General features: G+C 32.3%; 1 protein-coding gene and 1 long non-coding RNA gene across 2 annotated transcripts in view; one reads left to right on the top strand and one right to left on the bottom strand.

Moving 5' to 3' along the window:
• The window catches only part of LOC149477868 (uncharacterized), a 395,772-nt gene that overhangs the window by 14,518 nt on the left and 360,145 nt on the right, over window positions 1–21,109 (bottom strand). The window lies entirely within an intron of this gene.
• Oamb (Octopamine receptor in mushroom bodies) overlaps window positions 1–21,109 on the top strand; it is a 108,633-nt gene that overhangs the window by 60,671 nt on the left and 26,853 nt on the right. Inside the window, exon 2 of the mRNA XM_089709810.1 lies at window positions 12,304–12,502. Within this exon, the coding sequence (XP_089565936.1) occupies window positions 12,385–12,502 (118 nt within the window). The 5' untranslated portion in view covers window positions 12,304–12,384. The remainder of the gene's footprint in view (window positions 1–12,303; window positions 12,503–21,109) is intronic.

The raw sequence follows: 21,109 nt of genomic DNA, 5'->3' as shown, positions 1-21,109 counted from the left end.
GCGACGGTTTTGGTATCATTGAATCTTGCCAAAGAAGTTTCACTTACGACACACACCCTCTTTTTTTTTGCTACGCATAATCTTTCTGTATGCGTACCTGTATATTATCTATTTATATCCAAATAAACGCAAACAAAGCCGGGAGAAGCAGCTAAGTTTAGCCCAAATTACTTAAAAAGTCTATTCCTAAAAGCATTATAACGTTGTGCGTCAATATCAATTTTATATCCCCAGCGATGTCCCTCCAAATTGGGGAAAATATCTGAAAATATATAAATATTTTTCTCATTAGGCCCAAAATCAGTGTATTCAAGCGTACGAAATATTTTCCTATAACCAAAGGCATAATAGGGTATTCACTGAACCTAAATTATTAGAGGAATAGATGTCTAAACCTTCTCCTTTGATCGGTTAGGAGACACCTAGCTTCTTAGATAATTCAATGAACTTATAAGCTATTTTAATGACAGTTGTTTACATAATCCATACTTAATATTATAAATGCGAAAGTAACTCTGTCTGTCTGTCTGTTACTCAATCACGCCTAAACTACTGAACCAATTTTCATGAAATTTGGTATGGAGATATTTTGATACCCGAGAAAGGACATAGGCTACTTTTTATCCCGGAAAAATGACGCAATCCCGGATATCCCACGGGAACGGGAACTATGCGGGTTTTTCTTTTGTCTACGCGGGCGAAGCCGCGGGCGGAAATCTAGTCGACTATAATATAAATGGCGACTAAAAACATTGTGATATAAGTCAAAGGCTCAGCAAAATCTGAAACGATATACGTAGATTTTCAGAAATTATTTTGCTTAATTAATTGGTGTAATTAACTATTTTTTTCCTGCCAAAAACAATTCTTCAGAAGTCATTCGGTTCTGTTCGGTTCAGTAAAATATACCTAGAACTATCTGCATAGATTTTTACCTACAATAACTTTGCTTTCTTTGTTCATCATGAGAAAAAAAATGTAGAGATATACTGTCACATTAAAGTGCATTAACTTTTATAAATCAGACTGCACAGATTATACACCCGTTAATAAATATTCACATATAAATCTGACTATCTACCACAAAAACGTGCTCAACCTAAAAATCTCCGGAATTTCTAAAGGAAAATTTTCATTTTTTTTGTATAAATAAATGAGTATTTTTCACGAGTCATTACTCTCTTGACCTGACATTGATAAAATAAAGAGTACTCTCAAATACAAGTGTTTGTTGCCTCTGGGGAATACATAGTACAATGTTCTAAATTAAAAACTGTAATACAATAATTTAGTTGAACTATTTGTTAGCAGTAACTTCGGAAATCTGATAAAGAGTTGCTTTTGTATTACTATCGCATCTTTGTATCACTGTAACAATTCAATGATTAAGAACTAGCTTTCCGCCCGCGACTTCGCCCGCGTTTTCAAAGAATAACCCACATAGTTCCCGTTCCCGTGAAGTTTCTGGGATAAAACCTATCCTATGTGTTAATCCAAGTTACCCTCTATGTGTGTGCTTATTTTCATTGTAATCGGTTCATTAGTATTTGCATGAAATAGTAACAAACACACACATACACATCCTCACAAACTTACGCATTTATAATATTAGTAGGATTAGGCAAGGCAATAAGTTTCTTATTGACTTTAAACTTCAATTCATATAGTTAGGAAATTATTAACAACTGATGTCACGCGATTTCACCCGCGGAAATAAAACAAGTATTTCTATATAGACTAGAGTAGATAATTTTTGAAACAAAAAAAAATCGCAGTCGGATGAAACCCATTAGAAAAGGAGGGGAATATGATAAAAATGTAAGGAAAAATAAATTACGGTCAATCCGAGTTCGGGAAGCGGGAGGGGGGAGCTTTTAAGAGAAAAAAATGGTTTCTCTCGATTTCCGACAAAACTACAAGTCCTATAGAAAAAAGTTCAATGGCAAAGTTGTAGGTAATTAAAAGTTCTACAACTTTTGTGTTCACAATTTTTTCACATAACCTAAAAATTTAGGTGAAAAATTCAAAAAACCAAGTTTTTGGTCTTTTATTTCTATCTACTTCAAAATTTATTTTTTTTCTACGAAATTTGGTGGAAACTTACTTTATTATGACCCAGATACACTGTAATTTATCTGATTAAAAATATTTATTTTTTCGCCTTATTTTGAATTAATACAAAAAAAACAACCTAATTTTCAATCGAAAAGTCACCCGTCAAAATATCAGCTTTTTTCAAAAACTTGGGGTGCCTTTTATTCATTGAAATCTCTACTTTCATATGGTGTAAAAAAAATAAACACCACCATAGTAAATGTTCTCAGGAAATGCATACAAACAGTGTGAAAATTAGCTTTTACTAAATCAGGCACACTTCTTGAACTACCTGAAATGTTTTTATCGACATCATTTTGCTTTTGAATATGCTGTAAAATATTAAACTTAGAACAGATAATTATGTTTCTGTTGAAATATTACCGAAAAGCCGATACAAGAGAAGATATAGAGTTCAAGAAGAATTCAATGAATAAAAGGCACCCCAAGTTTTTGAAAAAAGCTGATATTTTGACGGGTGACTTTTCGATTGAAAATTAGGTTGTTTTTTTGGTATTAATTCTAAATAAGGCGAAAAAATAAATATTTTCAATCAAATAAATTACAGTGTATTTGGGACATAATAAAGTAAGTTTCCACCAAATTTCGTAGAAAAAAAAAATTTTGAAGTAGATAGAAATAAAAGACCAAAATCTTGGTTTTTTGAATTTTTCACCTAAATTTTTAGGTTATGTGAAAAAATTGTGAACACAAAAGTTGTAGAACTTTTAATTACCTACAACTTTGCCATTGAACTTTTTTCTATAGGACTTGTAGTTTTGTCGGAAATCGAGAGAAACCATTTTTTTCTCTTAAAAGCTCCCCCCTCCCGCTTCCCGAACTCGGATTGACCGTAATTTATTTTTCCTTACATTTTTATCATATTCCCCTCCTTTTCTAATGGGTTTCATCCGACTGCGATTTTTTTTTATCTTTTCATTATTTTCAAAGGCTTCTACCCCAGTCTAATAGGTAGCTCATATTATATTAGTCTGACGTATAACCTATATGTTTTTAATGTGTCTTATTCCAAAACTTTTTACAAACATATTTTTATTCCTTCAACAAGACTTCCTTTAGAAGCACATTTGAATCGTCAAAATACATAACTTAATATTTACCATCGGTTCGGAAAGCAGTTTCTACAAAGAAGAGCCGGCAAGAAACTCTGTAGTTTTGCACTTGGAAGGAAAAATATTAAATTATATAAAATTTAAACTAAATAATATGTCCAGTAGCTATGAAACATAATGCTGCAAAATCAGAGAGTTAAAATAGGTAACACAAAACGGTATAATAGGCATTTTATTTTATACGATTAAAATCGGACACGTCATCAATTTCAATATATTTTTGGATCGCAGTGCATCATTCATGTTTGCAGTATAAATAATGAAATCATGGTTTCGAATAATGAGGTTAATTATTATAATACTGTTGTTTTATTCAACATTTTCAGTCTGATTCATCTGACGGAAATACTTTTAACAGCATTTAACAACGTAATATTATAAAGCTGTTTGTTTGTTTGAACGCGCTTATCTCAGGAACAATTAGTCCGATTTGAAAAATTATTTCACTATTAGATAGTCCACTTATCGAGGGAGGTTATAGGCTATAATAGTTTAGAAAATTATTTAACCTGATTTCGCCATTTATACATAACTAGCTTTCCGCCCGCGGCTTCGCCCGCTTTGTCTAAAACATTATAAATTATATACTAAAACCTTCCTCTTGAATCACTCTATCTATTAAAAAAAACCGCATCAAAATCCGTTGCGTAGTTTTAAAAATTTAAGCATACCTAGGGACATAGGGACAGAGAAAGCGACTTTGTTTTATACTATGTAGTGACTAGCCGTATAGTTCCAATACATATTGTACTAGGTTTACTGCCGTGAACCATTAGTATCGTGTACCATCTGATTGATTATGTTTTTAATATTGTCTATTGCTATTTATTGATATTTTATATTTACTAAAATTGTTTTCGTTATTTTTCCTTTATCTCTCCATATATTTAACATTATTTATACTTGTTTATTTATTTAAGTTTTATTTTTTATTTTTCTGCCCTCTAGAGGCATTGGCAGAATATCAGCGTCGGGGTTTTTCAACCCTGACATATATGCTGAGCCAAGGCCTGTTCGTAGAACACTGTGCACATTAAATGTATCCGTTTCTTTTTTATACTGTGTTTTTTGTGTCTTTTGATTGATTTTATGTTTTGTGTTTGTAATATGTATATTTTCTTGTGTTCTATGAATAAACGTGTTATCTATCTATCTATCTATCTATCTAGTACGATAATTTGAACTCAATAAAATCTTAGAAGCAAAAATAAGCATAGAAATAGAATTTCTTTAAATAAACGTTTGCTAGCGATATCTTGAATGCACTTTTCATATTTTATTATCATCAAAGTGGGTCCGTTTCTTATACAATGGCTATGACCATTTGTGAGTACACGCAGTGTACTTGACCCTGGAGAGAACATAATAGCAACCGGGATAAAATGTTTTCCTTCAAGCGTTGTCATTTTGAGGTAGAATATTGTTTTACATGAAAATTAAAATTATTAGTACTATAATGAAGCCATCAGGATTAAAGTTTTTGTTTAAATTGCTAAGAAGGTATTTCATTTTACCTTTATATTAATATTTTGAAGAATGTTTTAACGTGATAACGTTTTTAAAATCGTTTTAGTCGGGTGACATGTTCAGAAACTTGTGTCACACCAAAACCTCACGAGCGCGAGCGCAGGTATAACGAGAGAGAGACGGACCGATCTCCCGCCTCATCTCGAGCGCTGCCACCAATAAGACGTTATCACGTAAACATCTCAATCGTAAACCTACTTTACAAACAACCATTTTTTTTATATAGAAATTTAAATAGAAGATTAAATTAAACTATAATTTCAACGTGACATAAAATAATAAGACTTTACAAAAACATAATTTCGTATTTAGTTCAGATTGTTAGAAAAGCTTCTTACATAAGCTTATTACAATATTCCATACTTATTCTAATCTATATATATATCAAAATGATACCCGTTTTGCGTTGTCACGGCATCACGTGTGAACGGCTGAACCGATTTAGATAATTCTTTTTTTATTTTATTGAAGTACGAGGATGGTTCTTATGTAGAGAAAACGTAAATATGTACCACGGGCGAAGCCGGGGCGGACCGCTAGTATAATATAACAGGCATTTCTATGAGATAAGAATGAAACATAAGAAAAAGTAAACCTCTTGTTTTTTACTTGATTCTACGATATAAATTTGCAAATTTATACGATTTATGAACTTTTATCAAAGGTAAAGAAAAATCTGTCGAATACCAAAATGAAGCTAAATCTAGATATTTATAACTTCTCCGAAATGTATTCGTAATGTCCGGTCCGGTCAGGACGTATTGAACTAAAAATAGTACAAAAGTCATAAATATTCCAAGATTCCTTTAGCTATAAAAATGTTAAACCGAATATAGGAATTTATGTTTGTTTTCATAGCATTAAGGGAATTGTGTAAATATATATAAAATGGGGAAATATTGGGAAGAGACTGTTAAAGTTATTGCCTTATAAAACCTAATATTTTTATGGATGCATGTTTGTAAGATTATAACGAAATTTGTGTACAGTGATGGAATATAATGTACTAGCTTTCCGCCCGCGGCTTTGCCCGCTTTGTCTAAAACCTAATTAATTATAATATACTAAAACCTTCCTCTTGAAACAATCTATCTATTAAAAAAACCGCATCAAAATTCGTTGCGTAGTATTAAAGATTTAAGCATACAAAGGGGCATAAGGAACAGAGAAAGAGACTTTGTTTTATACTATGTGGTGATTAATAGAAAATGGAATAATACAATGGAATGGAAAATGGAATAGATTAGAATGGATAAATATAAGCTAAGTATGGTACATTTTATCTGGAAACTAATCCTTTAACTCCGAACTGAAATTACTGTTTACACAATATCCACAATAATAATATTTTTTAAATATGCATTTTTGGGGCACGCAATTAAACACATAAATTTGTTTCTGTATTATTTTTTATTATCTCGTACCTACTAATATAATATATATATCTATTTCAGGACAATTTTCACACACGGCACGATCTGATCCCATACCTAGGTACTAAGCTTTCGCTTGTGTTATGGAAACCAGATGGCTGATAATACATTAATAATTTTAAATAAATACTTATATAGATAATTTACACCCAGACACAGAGCAAACACCTATGTTCATCACACAAATATTTGTGTGGGAATCGAACCCACGACCTCTGGCTTGGAAGGTAGCACTACCAACCAAGCCAACCGGTCAGTCAATATTGTTATTGCTTGTTTGTTTATACCAAATATTTGAAAGAAAGAAAGAATTTACTACACAGGAGTTCCGTAGCTTATGTAAAAATCTATCTTGTTTCCAGAACATCGAATGGATTGCAAGCATCGCTCTTCGGTTCTCAATTTCCATAAATTGCGAATCGATGCTACAAACGATTTGAAAAGCAAAAAATAAGACACTATAATTCGGTTTGCAACTTGATGCGGGGTGTTTTAGGGGTCTGTGGTGAAATTTTCACTAAAATTATCGGTTTTAATAAGTTCTATGGCACTATATATTTTTGTATGATTGGCGTTTTCTTTTTAGGATACAAAGTAATAACTTTCACTATAATATATTTACAAACTTTTCTAATTTCGATTATATTTATATATCGGTGTAAAAATAAATGTGTGTAGAAATATAACATGTTTAATTTTTGAAACCATGTTATCAGTTTTTTAGTAGGACATAATTGAGTAACTTGACAAAAATTAATAACAAATATTCAGATTAAATCAATGTGTAGATAAGGCATAACAAGCGACTCGTCTCGGTTAATATACGTCTAGTTTGTACCGGAATAAAAATAACAAACATAATAGGAAAGACAACGCAAAAAAATTTGAGACAAAGTACTTTTAATAAATTTCTCAGTTTGTCTCTTAAAAAGTAGTTTTTAAGAGACAAACAAAAATACCTCTTACCCTTACACAAAAATTTACTAGTCGACCCCTAATGTGACAATCCATTGTATTCTACCGCCATTACAATTTAAATATAGGTCACGTTAAACTAAATATAGCTCGCTTAGTGCCTAGATATAGCCTAAACAAATGCTGAATTGCTCCGAGCACGCGATGCCATTGCAAGGTGAACGAAACTATAATGCTTAGAATTATTGTTAAGTCAGTGACAGCTTAACTAATTTCGCTATTTTAGGGGCTTGAGAATAATATTTACTGTTAAGACTAAATTTAATTTTTTTCTAAGGGCCGATTTTTCAATCTTTAGTTAAAACTTATTCGTCCAATAAAGTATTACACGATAATATGTATTTAGATGTCATCTGTAAACTGTCACATACAGGCAATTAGGATACATTTGTGAAATGGTAGTTTAATACGTTATTCAACGAATAAGTTTTAACCAAGGATTGAAAAATCAGCCCTTAGTCTTCGAAATTTAAATAAGAATATTTTTAGTGATGTGAATATGATTAACAGTTTTCTTAAAGTAATTAAATTCGCTAAACCTTCCTAAAATGAGCAATAACACAACAAAATATATTGAATTTAAACTTAAAACTATTAGAAATAAACAGGCCACATTATTATCATAACTTATAATGAAGGAACTTACAAAAATAAGTGACATAAAACCTAATAGATTGATAATTTCACTATGTATAGTGAGTTTAGATTAAAAAAAACACACATACAATTCACTTGAGCACTTTTTAAATTGTGTGTCTCTTTAAAAAAATCTAAACATGCAGTTCCATCAAGAGGTAAGAATACAAAGTATAAATTATATAAATATAGAGCATGCTTCAAACATTTTATAATTCAATACATTATAAAATTCTAGTTTTATTTCAAACTTCAATACCCAAAAAGTATATCTATTACTGAATCGCAATGTTCCAAACCAATTACTTGTATCAAATGGAATCAAACAAAATATATGAATGCAGCGGAGTCGCTCGAGCGTCGCGTCCATTAACTGAGGTGTTAATTGAAAAATTCACATACATCTCCTCGTCTATTATGTGCGCCTAGTACCTCTAGATGCATTCAGTACGACAGCTTATTCAGAGCACAAACATTGTAATCGAAATTGTATTTTATTACACAAAAAAAAATGACTATTGTTCGTTGTAGGAACTGAAAAAACATATTTTCTTCTTCTTTAATATGTGCGCCGAATACATGTTGATTCACTAAGTGCAACAGTTCATTCAGAGCACAAACATTTGTAATTGAAATTATTGTACGCCTTAGGGCCAATTTTTCGTTCGTTAAAATTTATCCGTCCAATAAAGTATTACACGAACATTTTAAAATGTCACCTGTATACTGTCAAATACGGACAAATATAATAATTATATTTTTGAAATGGCAGTTTAATACGTTATTCGATGAATACGTTTTAACCAAGGATTGAAGAATCAGCCCTTAAATAAATAATTATCAATCATGGCAGTTTAAAAAATCGCACTTCCCCTTATTTATGTGCGCTTAGTACAACTTCATAGCAGCAATTTGAAAAAAACACATTTCCTCTTCTATTATATGTGCGCCTAGTACCTTTACATGCATTCAGTACACAAGTTTATTCAGAGCACAAGCATTGTGATCGAAATTGTACTTTATTTCGTAAAAAAATATTATTAATTCTCGTAGCACACTCGTAGCAGTTTAAATTGAATAAAATCCTAAACATTTCCTATTGTTTTTTAATTCAGTAGATCCAAAGATTTACCACCTTCAACGTCATAAACGTTTACCTCTTCTATATATATATAAAAATGATACCCGGGTGGACCGATTTCGATAATTCTTTTTTTAATATAATCCTTACTCCTAATCGTTTCTTATGAAAAAAAAAACATAAACATGTATGGTGAAGCCGGAGCGGGCCGCTAGTAATTTATAATATTAGCTAGTAGATAGATATTAATATTATGTGAAGAAAAATGATTAAAAGCTCGTAGCACAAATTGGAAAAATTACATATATAATATATATACATATATAATAATAATAACTTCCTCTTCTATTACACCTAGTTTTTGATTCATTCAATACAAAAGCTTATTCAGACTGCACAAACCTGTGGCACAAACATTAAAAATATGACTGATAACAGATAGTAATCAATCAATTAACTAATACACAACATCCATCCTTTCCTATCTATTTCAGCTATCCCTGTATGAATCTCGATATTTTCAATATTTTAACAAATGTTTTCTATTTTATAATACCGCAGATTATCAATAATTTAATCAGATCATAGACATCGGAACATACCTATATAATATCTATATATATATATACAACTCAAATGTGACTGATACAGTGATCTATAAACGCACAGCCCAAACCACCGGACGTATCGGGCTGAAATTTGGCATGCAGGTAGATGTTAGGACGTAGGCATCCGCTAAGAAAGGATTTCCCGAAATTCTTGCGGGAACGGGGAAAAACGGGGATGCACGTACAAAGTCGTGGGCGGAAGCTAGTCTTAATATAAATAATATTATACTCGACGAATAATTTGCTATTTGCTTCATTTAATATGCGTTCAGTTTAATTCCTTGTCGGGTATACAACATTTTAATTCAATATTTATAAACATTCAAAATTTGCCTCGGGTATAATTATAAAACATTTTAATTCAATATTTAAAAATAATTTGGAAAATCCAAAAGTGCACGCCTCATAATTTTTTTTTAATAAATATTTATTAATTATTATTTTTGTTTATTTAATAACAATTAAACCACATCGAATCAGACCCTGAAAAATGAAAGGGTTCTATTCCTGAGCATACTCAAGCGTAAGAGAAAAAAAAAGACTCGATTAGTAAAGTATTTCGGTCGCTATCGTGTTAACAAGAAAAAGGATCCGCACATACAGACACACGGACGTCCAAGACAGAACTTTTTTAAACTGTTTTTTAACTAGTTTAAATAACAAAAATGACATCAAAAATATCATGAACGTTAAAAATAGTGTTTTTTCTTAATATGTGTGTGTATGTATTATCTTACAAGTGCAATGTATGATACATAAAGACATTTTAAGTTTGAAAAATCAGATGTTTTGCGCGAAGTGACAGTAATACTCACCTCAACGCTTCGCTTATGAGGCGTGCAATATTAAAAAGTAAGGTTATTTATCCTGAAAGAAAAACTCTACTATGATGGAATAATCATATTTTATCGGAAATATACAGCAAATTATATGTATATGACTAAACATTAAAACAATATTCCTCCAACTAGTTTAACTAAGACAACAGAATAGTAAAGTTTTAAATGAAAAGCCCAACACAATAGGCTCATATTACGAGGTGTTCTTAATAATATGAACAGAAGAGATAACCATCTCTGCTTATACTAATTACAATACGTAGGAACCCTTTTGGAATTCGTGTACTTTACGAAGATTGACTTTGTTTACTATGCTTATTAAAATACTAGATTTCCGCCCGCGGCTTCGCCCGCGTTTGCAAAGGAAAACCCGCATAGTTCCCGTTCCCGTGGGATTTCCGGGATAAAAACTATCCTATGTGTTAATCCAAGTTACCCTCTATATGTGTGCTAAATTTCATTGTAATCGGTTCAGTAGTTTTTACGTGAAAGAGTAACAAACATCCATACATCCATAAATCCATACATCCTTACAAACTTTCGCCTTTATAATAGTATTAAGATTAATAACTACATAAATATTAACTACTAGCGGTCCGCCCCGGCTTCGCAACTGGTACATATTTACGTTTTCTCTCTATAAGAACCATCCTCGTACTTATAGGAGGAATATATTATATAAGGAATATTATAAAAAGATAATTAATTATCGAAATCCGTCCACCCGTTCACGCGTGATGCCGCGGGCGTGAACAAGAGAAATAGTGATTTATTTTTATCTATAGGGACTTATGTTTGTAAATATTAAGTTTTATGTAAAATTTTAACTCCCTTTAATTGACAGTGTTTGTAAAATATCTGCGGTATTATTATGTTGCTGTTCTGTTATAACAGAACAACAGTAAATTCGCAATTTTCTATAATATGAAATATACCTATCACTATCCATTCCCTAAGTAATTATCAAGGTTGTGCTACAAAAACTACATTGCATTTATTTGTACGAACATAATGTCATGCATATTACAATTATGATACTGAAACAATTTAGTTCATTATGCAAAATTTTCTGAAGTGTAAATAGGAAAACGCAATATCCTAATGAAAAAACTAGGGTTTTAAAACTAGATCACATTAATTTATTATATTATCTATGTATCAGTACATCTGTTTGTAATATGCAGTATCTTTAAAACAGACATATTATTGAGATTATGTTTGTTTATTTTTTAGTTAATTAATAGGGTATTCCTTGGCTTATTACAAATATGTGTTTTAAAAATGATTTATAGGTTAATAATTATTATCAGCTTGTTTGAGTAAGTAGTCATACACACCGTTTTTCGCATTTTCTCTAGAAAACGCTTTCCAAGTCATTTTTTTTTCGAACAGGAACTAATTTTCATTTTATACGATTCAAAACTGTCTTAGTTTGGAGAAATAAATTGTTTTAGCATCGAACCCACTGTAAAATATATTACCAACCTAGCCGTTCGCATTTGTGCCTATTATTAAAATCTACAATAAAAGGACACGTTTCATTACTGCTTGATGCACCATTAGTGAATTGGTTTTGCGTCGTTATTTCACTGACCGCACTGTGGTTTTTGATTGAACTGTTTTTAAGGGATTACTAAATAAATACCTATTTGAATAATTGTTCTATTCTCTATTGTTTACATCTTATATATTATGCTGTGTTATAAAATAAATATGATACGACAGATAGTATTTTAAATTATTATCATTATTTCCGTAACCTTGTATATAATAATTATCTAACGTTGTAAATAAATTGTTATTATCAATGCAGTATATGATGATGAACAGTCCATAATACAGTGTAATTCCGTTCTTAGATAAGTATTTATTAATTTTATTCAACAATATTTTAAACATCTATTCGAAACAATAATTGGTTAACCAACAAAAAATTATACTTTAAAATCATTAAAGAAAAATCCACATTGTCCACAGGGTGTTCACAAAATGCGCGCAACATAACCAAGAACGGGCGATGCGCCGCGCGCGCGCGCACTCACGTGCCAAGCGCGTACCATGCGCTCGCTAAACGTGACTGCGTGCGCGGCCCTGCTAGAAGACGTGCGCTGGGACGAGCCCACGAGCGTCGCGAGCCTTGCCGTGCTCGCCCTCATCGATGTACTGGTTATAACCGGTAAGATACGAAGTTTGGCAACATCGCTTGAAAGTATTAGCTAACGTGACTGCGTGCGCGGCGTTGCTAGAAGAAGTGTGCTTGGACGAGCCCACGAGCGTCGCGAGCCTTGCCGTGCTCGCCCTCATCGATGTACTGGTAATAACCGGTAAGATACGAAGTTTGGCAACATCGCTTGAAAGTATTAGCTAACGTGACTGCGTGCGCGGCGTTGCTAGAAGACGTGCGCTGGGACGAGCCTACAGTGTTGCAAGCCTTGCCGTGCTCGCCCTCATCGATGTACTGGTTATAACCGGTAAGATACGAAGTTTGGCAACGTCGCTTATAAGTATTAGCTAACGTGAATAATTGTGATTGCAGGGAAATTGCATTTGCTAAACGTAACAGCACAGACTAATAATAATATACTACGTATGTAACAGTTTGGCAACGTTAGTCATTACAAGTAAGGAATTAAGATGTTCAAATTATGTACAAGCTTTCGAAATTATCACAAAGTTATTATTACTTGTAAAAAAAATATTATTCATGTAGCACGCACATATCATTAAAGTTTGTGTGTGAAAGGCAAAAAATATAGGTATTATACTTCATATGAATAGAAACTCGCGGATAATTATTTATAGTTATATATGCAGAATAGAATATCGTAAAATAGACTCACGTTTATTTTAATAAACTAGCTGCAATAAAAGTTAAATAAAAATAAATGGTATACAACGCTTTCTAATAATAAACTAAGCAACGCTTTACATTTATACATTGTGTTATTTTCTCAGCACTCATCATATTATGAAAGCATTCAATTGTCTCTTGCGTAGCTCAAAGCTAGAATAGAATATGCAGATAAAATGAAATTATAGAAAAATTGCCTGTAAAAACTCAGGGTGTTTCCATAAAAATATATTTCTAGTAAGCCTTTCTTTGATTGAATAAACTTCAACGACAAAAATACACTCTATTAACGAGTTGGTTACGTCAATACTAATTTACTATTCCCGTAACGCAAACTTTGTTCTCTACTTCAAAATAACTAAAGAGGAGCAAATGCCAATAGTATACGGAAACCGTTGATACTCCACTATTGATGTGTGTTCTGAGTCACTGCGGATAGCGTTTTGTTGTTCAATAATCGTATTAATTATTTCGTATGTGAAACCAAACGAAGTGAGTAGTAAATTTTTTAACACGAAAAAGCTGGTGTGTGGAAATCTGACCTTTCTATATTTCACATTCTGAGTGTACTTTTAGTTTGATTTTCTTTCCTTAAGTTAAAATCTTTAAAGCCGTTTACATTGTGTGCCAAAGAAAATATATACAATAATTATTTCCTATATACATTATATAAAAACACGCCTCCTTCTGGTGAAAATGGGTAAATAAATGATTATAGAGACCGCTTACAGAAATGAAACATTATAAACTTCATAAAAAATTTACTGCATTACAATAATTTCATCGTAAATTGAAATCTAAACTAACTGTTTGTATGCTGAAGTTATATTATTTATTAAACATGTCCGCGACTCTAAATATAGCTAAGAAGGCTGCACTGTAAAAATCTCAAATAGAAATGGCGTCTTTTGTCGGCTTTAAAAGAACAATTCCACTCAAGTGTAACGTGCTTCTGATTTTATATTTTGTTGTATCATGTATCCTGACTACATGTGATAAGGCTTTATTTCTTGAAACAACACAGATAAGACATGAATTTACCTTGTTTTTCAGCAACCATAAAATTACAAGTATCACGAATCAACGTCTCAAAAAGTATTCAATATCGACTGCAAATTAAGTTAAAAACGAAAGCTCTCATTCAATATAGCCCTTGATACAAGAGCCTAATTAATACGATGATATAGTAAAAGCGAATCTTTCCGCCTTACGCCTGCTCTCTAAACAAACGGTGAACGTATTCATTTATTCCGAAGTGGGGGAACCATTAGCAAATTACATTAGATTGTACGCTGTAGGTATAGAAACACTTTGATAAATTTTGCACAAGAGGCAATTTTTAATAAGGTAAATAGACTTTCTTAAATGGCTTTTGCGCCTCATATTTTATACATGTGCGATTCGTAAGCGAATGAAATGTTACCGCTTTTTAACTTTAGCGTCGCGGTGTAGCTATAGGGTGATTCTTTTTTGTTATTGTTTTTTTTATATTCTTTTGTTTTTGGGATGGTTCCACTTTCGGTATAGTATAATATGAATTGCTTTATCTAATAAATGGTTGGTACCTAGTAATAACATTGTATGCACACTTGTGTAAAATAATGTATACATATAAAGTAAATTTTATATAGGTATTTAAAATTATAGATCAATAAAGTAATGAGTCTTACTTAAGCTATTATATTACAATATTTATTATATTACAATATTTATTACTTTGAACAGTCTCCCAAAATATATTTGGAACTATTTGCGCAAAATAAAACACATAAAACAGTAATACATAAGCAGTTTTACGTAAGAGGATAAAGTTATTTTCGTAAAGCTATTTCTTTCCGATAATCCGTCAAAGAGATACCGTAACTATATTTCAGAAGACATGAGGTTCACAGAAACATACTTATAATTTATTATTATGTTAGTTTAATGTACACAGAGCATTGTTAGAATCATTATCTTATTTAAATAATACTATTATATAATATTAATAGTATTATTAGACTAGTACTACAAGACGTTTTCATTCTTCAAGAAAAAACCTAAAAACAAATGGACATGGAGATCACCAAATGGGAAATATACTAACGAAATTGACTTTATACTATCTAACCGGACAAAGATATTCGAAAATGTTGAAGTAATGAACATAAACTACCCTTCTGACCACAGAGCAGTCAGGGCAACAATCACACTGGCAGCGTCTAAAAAGTCCAGAAGCAAATATAACACCGATCAAATAAAAAACTTAAACTGTGATGAAGAAATTGCAAAATTCCAAGACGCCATGAACAAAAATATATCCGAAGGTTTACCAGAAATAGACGAGAAGACGTCGGTTCAACACTACTACGACAATATAATAAATTCAATAACCAAAAGTCTAAAATATGCAAGAATCGCTAACAAAGAAACGAATAAAATCTTATCAGATCGAACTTTGAAACTTATAAGAAGAAAACAAGAAATACAAAGGATCAAACCAAAAAGTCGAGCGATAAAAAACGAGCTTCGTGCTCTCTACAAACTTACAAGCAAATATATAAAGATAGACTACAATAAACATAGACAAAACATCATAGAGAAACACATTAACACAACAGGAAGCACAAAAAAAGCATACAAAGAACTGCGAACGCACAAAACATGGATAGACGGAATAAAACGAAATGAGATAGTACTAAACAACCGGAGTGATATCATTAAAGTAGCAACAGACTTTTACAAAAATCTGTACAGCTTTCAACATCCACAAGATACAAATAACGCAATAGTTCTTCCTACAGGCAAAGAGAGTGGACGTGCAACCGCCCCCGAAATCGAAATCAACGAAGTCATAACGGCACTCAAAAACCTAAAAATTGAAAAAAGTCCCGGACCAGACAATATAACCAATGACACCTTAAGAATTGCATCCAAAGAACTCGCGAAACCACTAACAAACCTCTTTAACCTCGTTCTGAAAACAGGAGAAACACCTACCCAGTGGTCTGAATCTAATATAATCATAATCTACAAAAAAGGTGACTCCAAAGATATCGCGAACTACAGGCCGATAAGTCTTCTTCCCTGCGTCTATAAATTATTCTCTTCTATAATAAATCACAGAATATGTAACACTCTTGATGCAAGACAACCGGTTGAGCAAGCCGGCTTTAGAAAGGGATTCTCGACTGTGGACCACATACACACACTGGAACTTCTCATTGAAAAATTTCAAGAAATGAGATGCCCACTCTACTTGGCATTCATAGATTATAAAAAAGCTTTCGATACCTTGTTGCATGATAGTATATGGGAAACATTAAGAACACAGAACGTAGAAAAAGAATATATACAAGTACTCAAAAATATTTACAGTGATTGCAGAAGTAGAGTGAAACTCGAGAAAGTCGGGCCGTGGTTCCCTGTAAAAAGAGGTGTAAGACAAGGAGATCCGATATCCCCAAAGCTATTTATAGCTACACTAGAATTCGTAATAAGTCATTTGGACTGGAGTCAATACGGCATAAAGATAGGAACGAAGTGCCTAAACCACCTGCGATTCGCGGATGATCTAGTCCTTATATCTCAATCTGGGAAGGATCTCCAATCCATGATAGATTCCTTGAACATAGGTAGTAACAGGGTAGGCTTAGAAATGAATCTATGCAAAACCATGCTGATGACAAATAGTGTTAGAAGAACACTATCGGTCGGCAGCGAGCCTCTGGAATATACAGACCATTACCTTTATTTAGGTAAGCAAATCAGCTTTACTCGCGAGAGTAACGAACGTGAAGTCGAACGAAGGTCACAATTAACATGGAATAAATACTGGAGCTTAAGAGAAATATTCAAAGGCAACTTACCAATACACTTAAAAACAAGGCTCATGAACTCTTGCCTCTTGCCCTGCCTAACATACGCTTGCCAAACGTGGAAATTCAACAATAACGTTAGAAACAAAATAATAACATGCCAACGGGGAATGGAGCGTAGCATGTTGAACATCAGGAAAATCCAAAAAATACGTCACACACAGATCAGACAAATAACTAACGCCAAAGATGGGCTGGCACAAGCGCTGACTTTAAAATGGAAATGGGCCGGACATGTAGCACGCTTGCAAGACCAGAGATAGACCAAAAAAGTCACAGCTTGGAAAGGCCCACTTGGTAAGAGGAAAAGAGGAAGACCTTGCGCAAGATGGGAAGATGACTTAGTTAAAGTAGCCGGTGTGGATTGGTTGGAATTAGCCAAATCTAGAGAAGACTGGACAGCCTTGGAGGAGGCCTTCACCTGCAGAGGGGTTTTAGCAGATGAACAAACTTAGATTGTAGTTACTTTTATTCATATTTTGCTTTAAAATTACTTTTTTTTATTTTATTTTTATTTTATTTTATTTTATTTACTACAAGACGTGTAGATATCTATTTGTATGAATGCATGGATTTATCCGCGGGGTTCAACTAGTAAAATGGGTGTTTAAGTGACTTTTATTGAATTTACATGGAAACTGTGGCTTTATATGACTACATACGTTTTATCATCATTAGCCCATATACGTTCCGACTGCATCTTCACATAATTGATATTAGGTATAGTGATGTATTTTATGTAATGGTAACAAGTTTTTTCAACCAATATACAATAACAACTTTTCCAACTTCAAGACATTTAAGAATCTTTTTTCATAACCAAATTTTCCAAATAAGTACCTATATTTAACCAACAAAAACTTCAAAACAAATTTAAAGCCGTTTTTCAACTTACCCTATCTACATCCAATATCAAAGTTGCCATAAATCATCATTCACTTACGAAAGTCTACCGAAATGCCACAATTCAAGCGACTTCTTAACTAAACAAAGTTTCTCGTATATTTATGGCGAATTTCCTTTGAAACTTTCTTCGTTGTGGTTTTAGTAAGTTGAGACGTTTCAGACTTTTGTATGAATGCTTTTATTAATATTTGCAAGCAGTCTGGGTGAACTGTTTGCTGAGGTCGTAGTTTTTGGAATCTTCGAGATTCATGGTCATTTGTATTTTTAATCCTGTGAGTATTAGTTTTCGTCTACGTTTGCTAAATTAGATTCAGATTCATATTGTGTGGTCAATGTGTGATGTAGGTATATATTGGGATAATTTTGTTTCTTTTTAAATGCTTGTGCGTTAGGTTCGGTTCAGTTTATTTGCTCATATTTACATGAATGATATTTTTTTATCGATGTGTAAAAATGTTACAACACGAGCATTCTGAATTCAGTACCTAAAAATTAAGATTATTGTTCGTTCTGAATTAAGATTCGAATACAGATACGCATTCCGGTGAGACCAGCCTAAAGGAATAAGGAAAGATATGAGAATGTAAAAATATTTATTCATTATAAAAAATAAAATGCACGCAGTCAAATACCTCGATATTGGAGATACAAATAGTAACCAATTAATAGCACTCTATCAGCTTTGATGTTTAATAAAGTTATTTAAAACACATTGTTTTATCCACTGTATCGCTTTTACTGCGTCGTATAATTTTATTAACGTCATCTATCTATGTAAATACGACCAGCTATGTAAATATCAGTTGTATTGTCTATTTTTTAGATCAAAGTTTATTTTTGCTCTCCCACATCATATTGTTATGTTTCCTCTGATTGTTGGGTTGCCTGGTAGAGATCGCTACCTAGCGATAAGGCCGCCCTTTGCTGTTTCTGTAGTCTTGTCTTTGTTATATGTATTTATGTATTTTAATACAATAAAATATTTTTCATTCATTCATTCCAAATTTTAACTCAAATACAAAGCATTTCATCAGATTATTAGCTTTTTACCTAATTTTTATTGGTCAAACATTTTTTTATTATTCTTGTGGCTCAATTGCATTGCATTGATATAATATCTCTTTAACAGGTCGTCAAATTTTTGTGAAGGTGGTCTCGTGAATAATGCATACTTAACTTCGAATTCATAACTACCCACCTTTTCGTTGAAAGGTTATACGTACGTCGTACATGAGATAAATTACAACACTTCTACAGTGTCACGTTTCACTTCTATTAGAGCGAGCTATAATCGTAGGTCGGGGGTAAGGGAGCATAAAGATAGTGGCATAGAAGCTTTTTATAGAAGCGATGACTCAATGGCTTCAAGACCTTCGCATTATAGGTCATGGTTTTCTATTTGAATTTTAATTTCAAAAGCAAAGTCCACAGTTCCATAATTTACTAAATATGCTTACTCCTTGGCGACGATAATATTACCTTGGCAATAAGCTAAAATACGACAGATTTTTCGATTTGTGTCAATAAACAGAAGCAGGCAAAGAATATCTCTATAACTTTTCCAGATACATTTGACATATTTATTAAATTCAACAGATTTAAAACAAGAAAGTGATGACAAACTGATCTCTAAATCCAGAATTATTTAGCACTCAATCATAGCAAAACGACGCAAGCCCACATTTTAATATTCTGATGGGATTCTTTTGTCCAAGAGTAACAAGAGTTTGTCCGAATTAAAATTACAAAACCGTGCGCATTGTTTACAAAACAAAGCCATTGATCAACAAAGGTTATATTCAGCGATAGCCTGACGAGTGACAAACAAAATCCTATACAAATATAGTCAGAATAAACACAGAAAGGTTTCAAAGGTATGAAATTACAATTTTCCAGTCGACCTCCGCTGTAACGAATTTATCAAATCCCCTTTTCTTTGCTTTTCTGTTTTCTGAGGATTTTAAGAAATGTATTGTGAAGCACATTCAGCGTCGATAAATTCGTTTCCCCTTGCAGCAGGTTTTGCCAAGTTTTATATCCCGAAATTATTAAAACTGTAGTAGTAAATCACAAAATTTGTTTATTCGATTGTTTTTGAAACAGATCGTTTGTTATTATTTGTTATAATCGTCGACAAATTGTAGGTTTATTTAGTTTTCTATCAACAATAATTGTTTTACATGAAGGAAATAAAAATATACGGTAATGTTTACGTATCAGTTACGTTACAAAAATTTAAGTATTTTTTATGTTGTGAGCAGTACGCAAAAGAAACTGTATAGGGTTCAGCTTTATTTAGATTCTTATGTTATTGCAGGATAACTTCAAGTAGATTATTCAAAAATTTTCCATGAAATACACTACCTTCACTAAAATAACTGGCACGAAGTCAGTGGACTCAACATTGAATATAACATACTTTATTTACATAAGTATTTTGCCCTTATAAATATTTTCCAATCCCAATAGTCCAATTAATCGTATATAAGTATATACATATAAAACGAGTATATAAAACCGTTATCATAATCCATCACCGCTAGATTTCCAAAACTTTTCTCAGTCCTATTCATGAAAATAAATAGTTTTACATCGCAAAAAATCAACGATTTCAACCTAAATCTGAGCAATCAACCGAATAGTTGTTTGACTATCCGCTCCCAGTAGGCTCAGTGAAAAGGTTAACCTTGTATAAGATATATGACGTCAGTCCAAATAAAAAAGGTCTATATTTATTTGGTGAATAAAATCTATTTGGAATTATATTGCGTAAAATGAAATCGTATTGTATGAATCAGTGTAATTGTGTAGTGGTATTTTTAAGCTCCGACGGGCGCGGAGGTGTGGCTTGAAGGCATAACATGCTTTACCGCGGCAGTCCCCGAGTGCCACACGTCTTTTTACACGCTTTATATTAGCTTCACCTGTATGTTTGTTTGTTTGTAACCGACTTCTTTGGGCGCGATTTTGACCCACTTTAAACGGCCAGATTTCGTTCAAACTTTGTAGATTTATTGAGGACCGATGACAATACACTAATTTGATAAAATTTTCTATTTTTTAGTTCGGTTTTCTATAAAAAGCGTGTTTTTTTTTAGTTTTATTAAACTATTATTATTTTATTTTATTTTACGAATATTTTAGTACAGAAGATATTAATTATAGCCCT

This window comes from Colias philodice, chromosome 23 (assembly GCF_061535455.1).
Source record: "Colias philodice isolate Cphi_HAF_F1 chromosome 23, ilColPhil1 Martin Lab GWU primary, whole genome shotgun sequence".
NCBI classification, from domain to species: Eukaryota; Metazoa; Arthropoda; class Insecta; order Lepidoptera; family Pieridae; genus Colias; species Colias philodice.
This window is presented reverse-complemented; position numbering and strand designations above follow the sequence as displayed.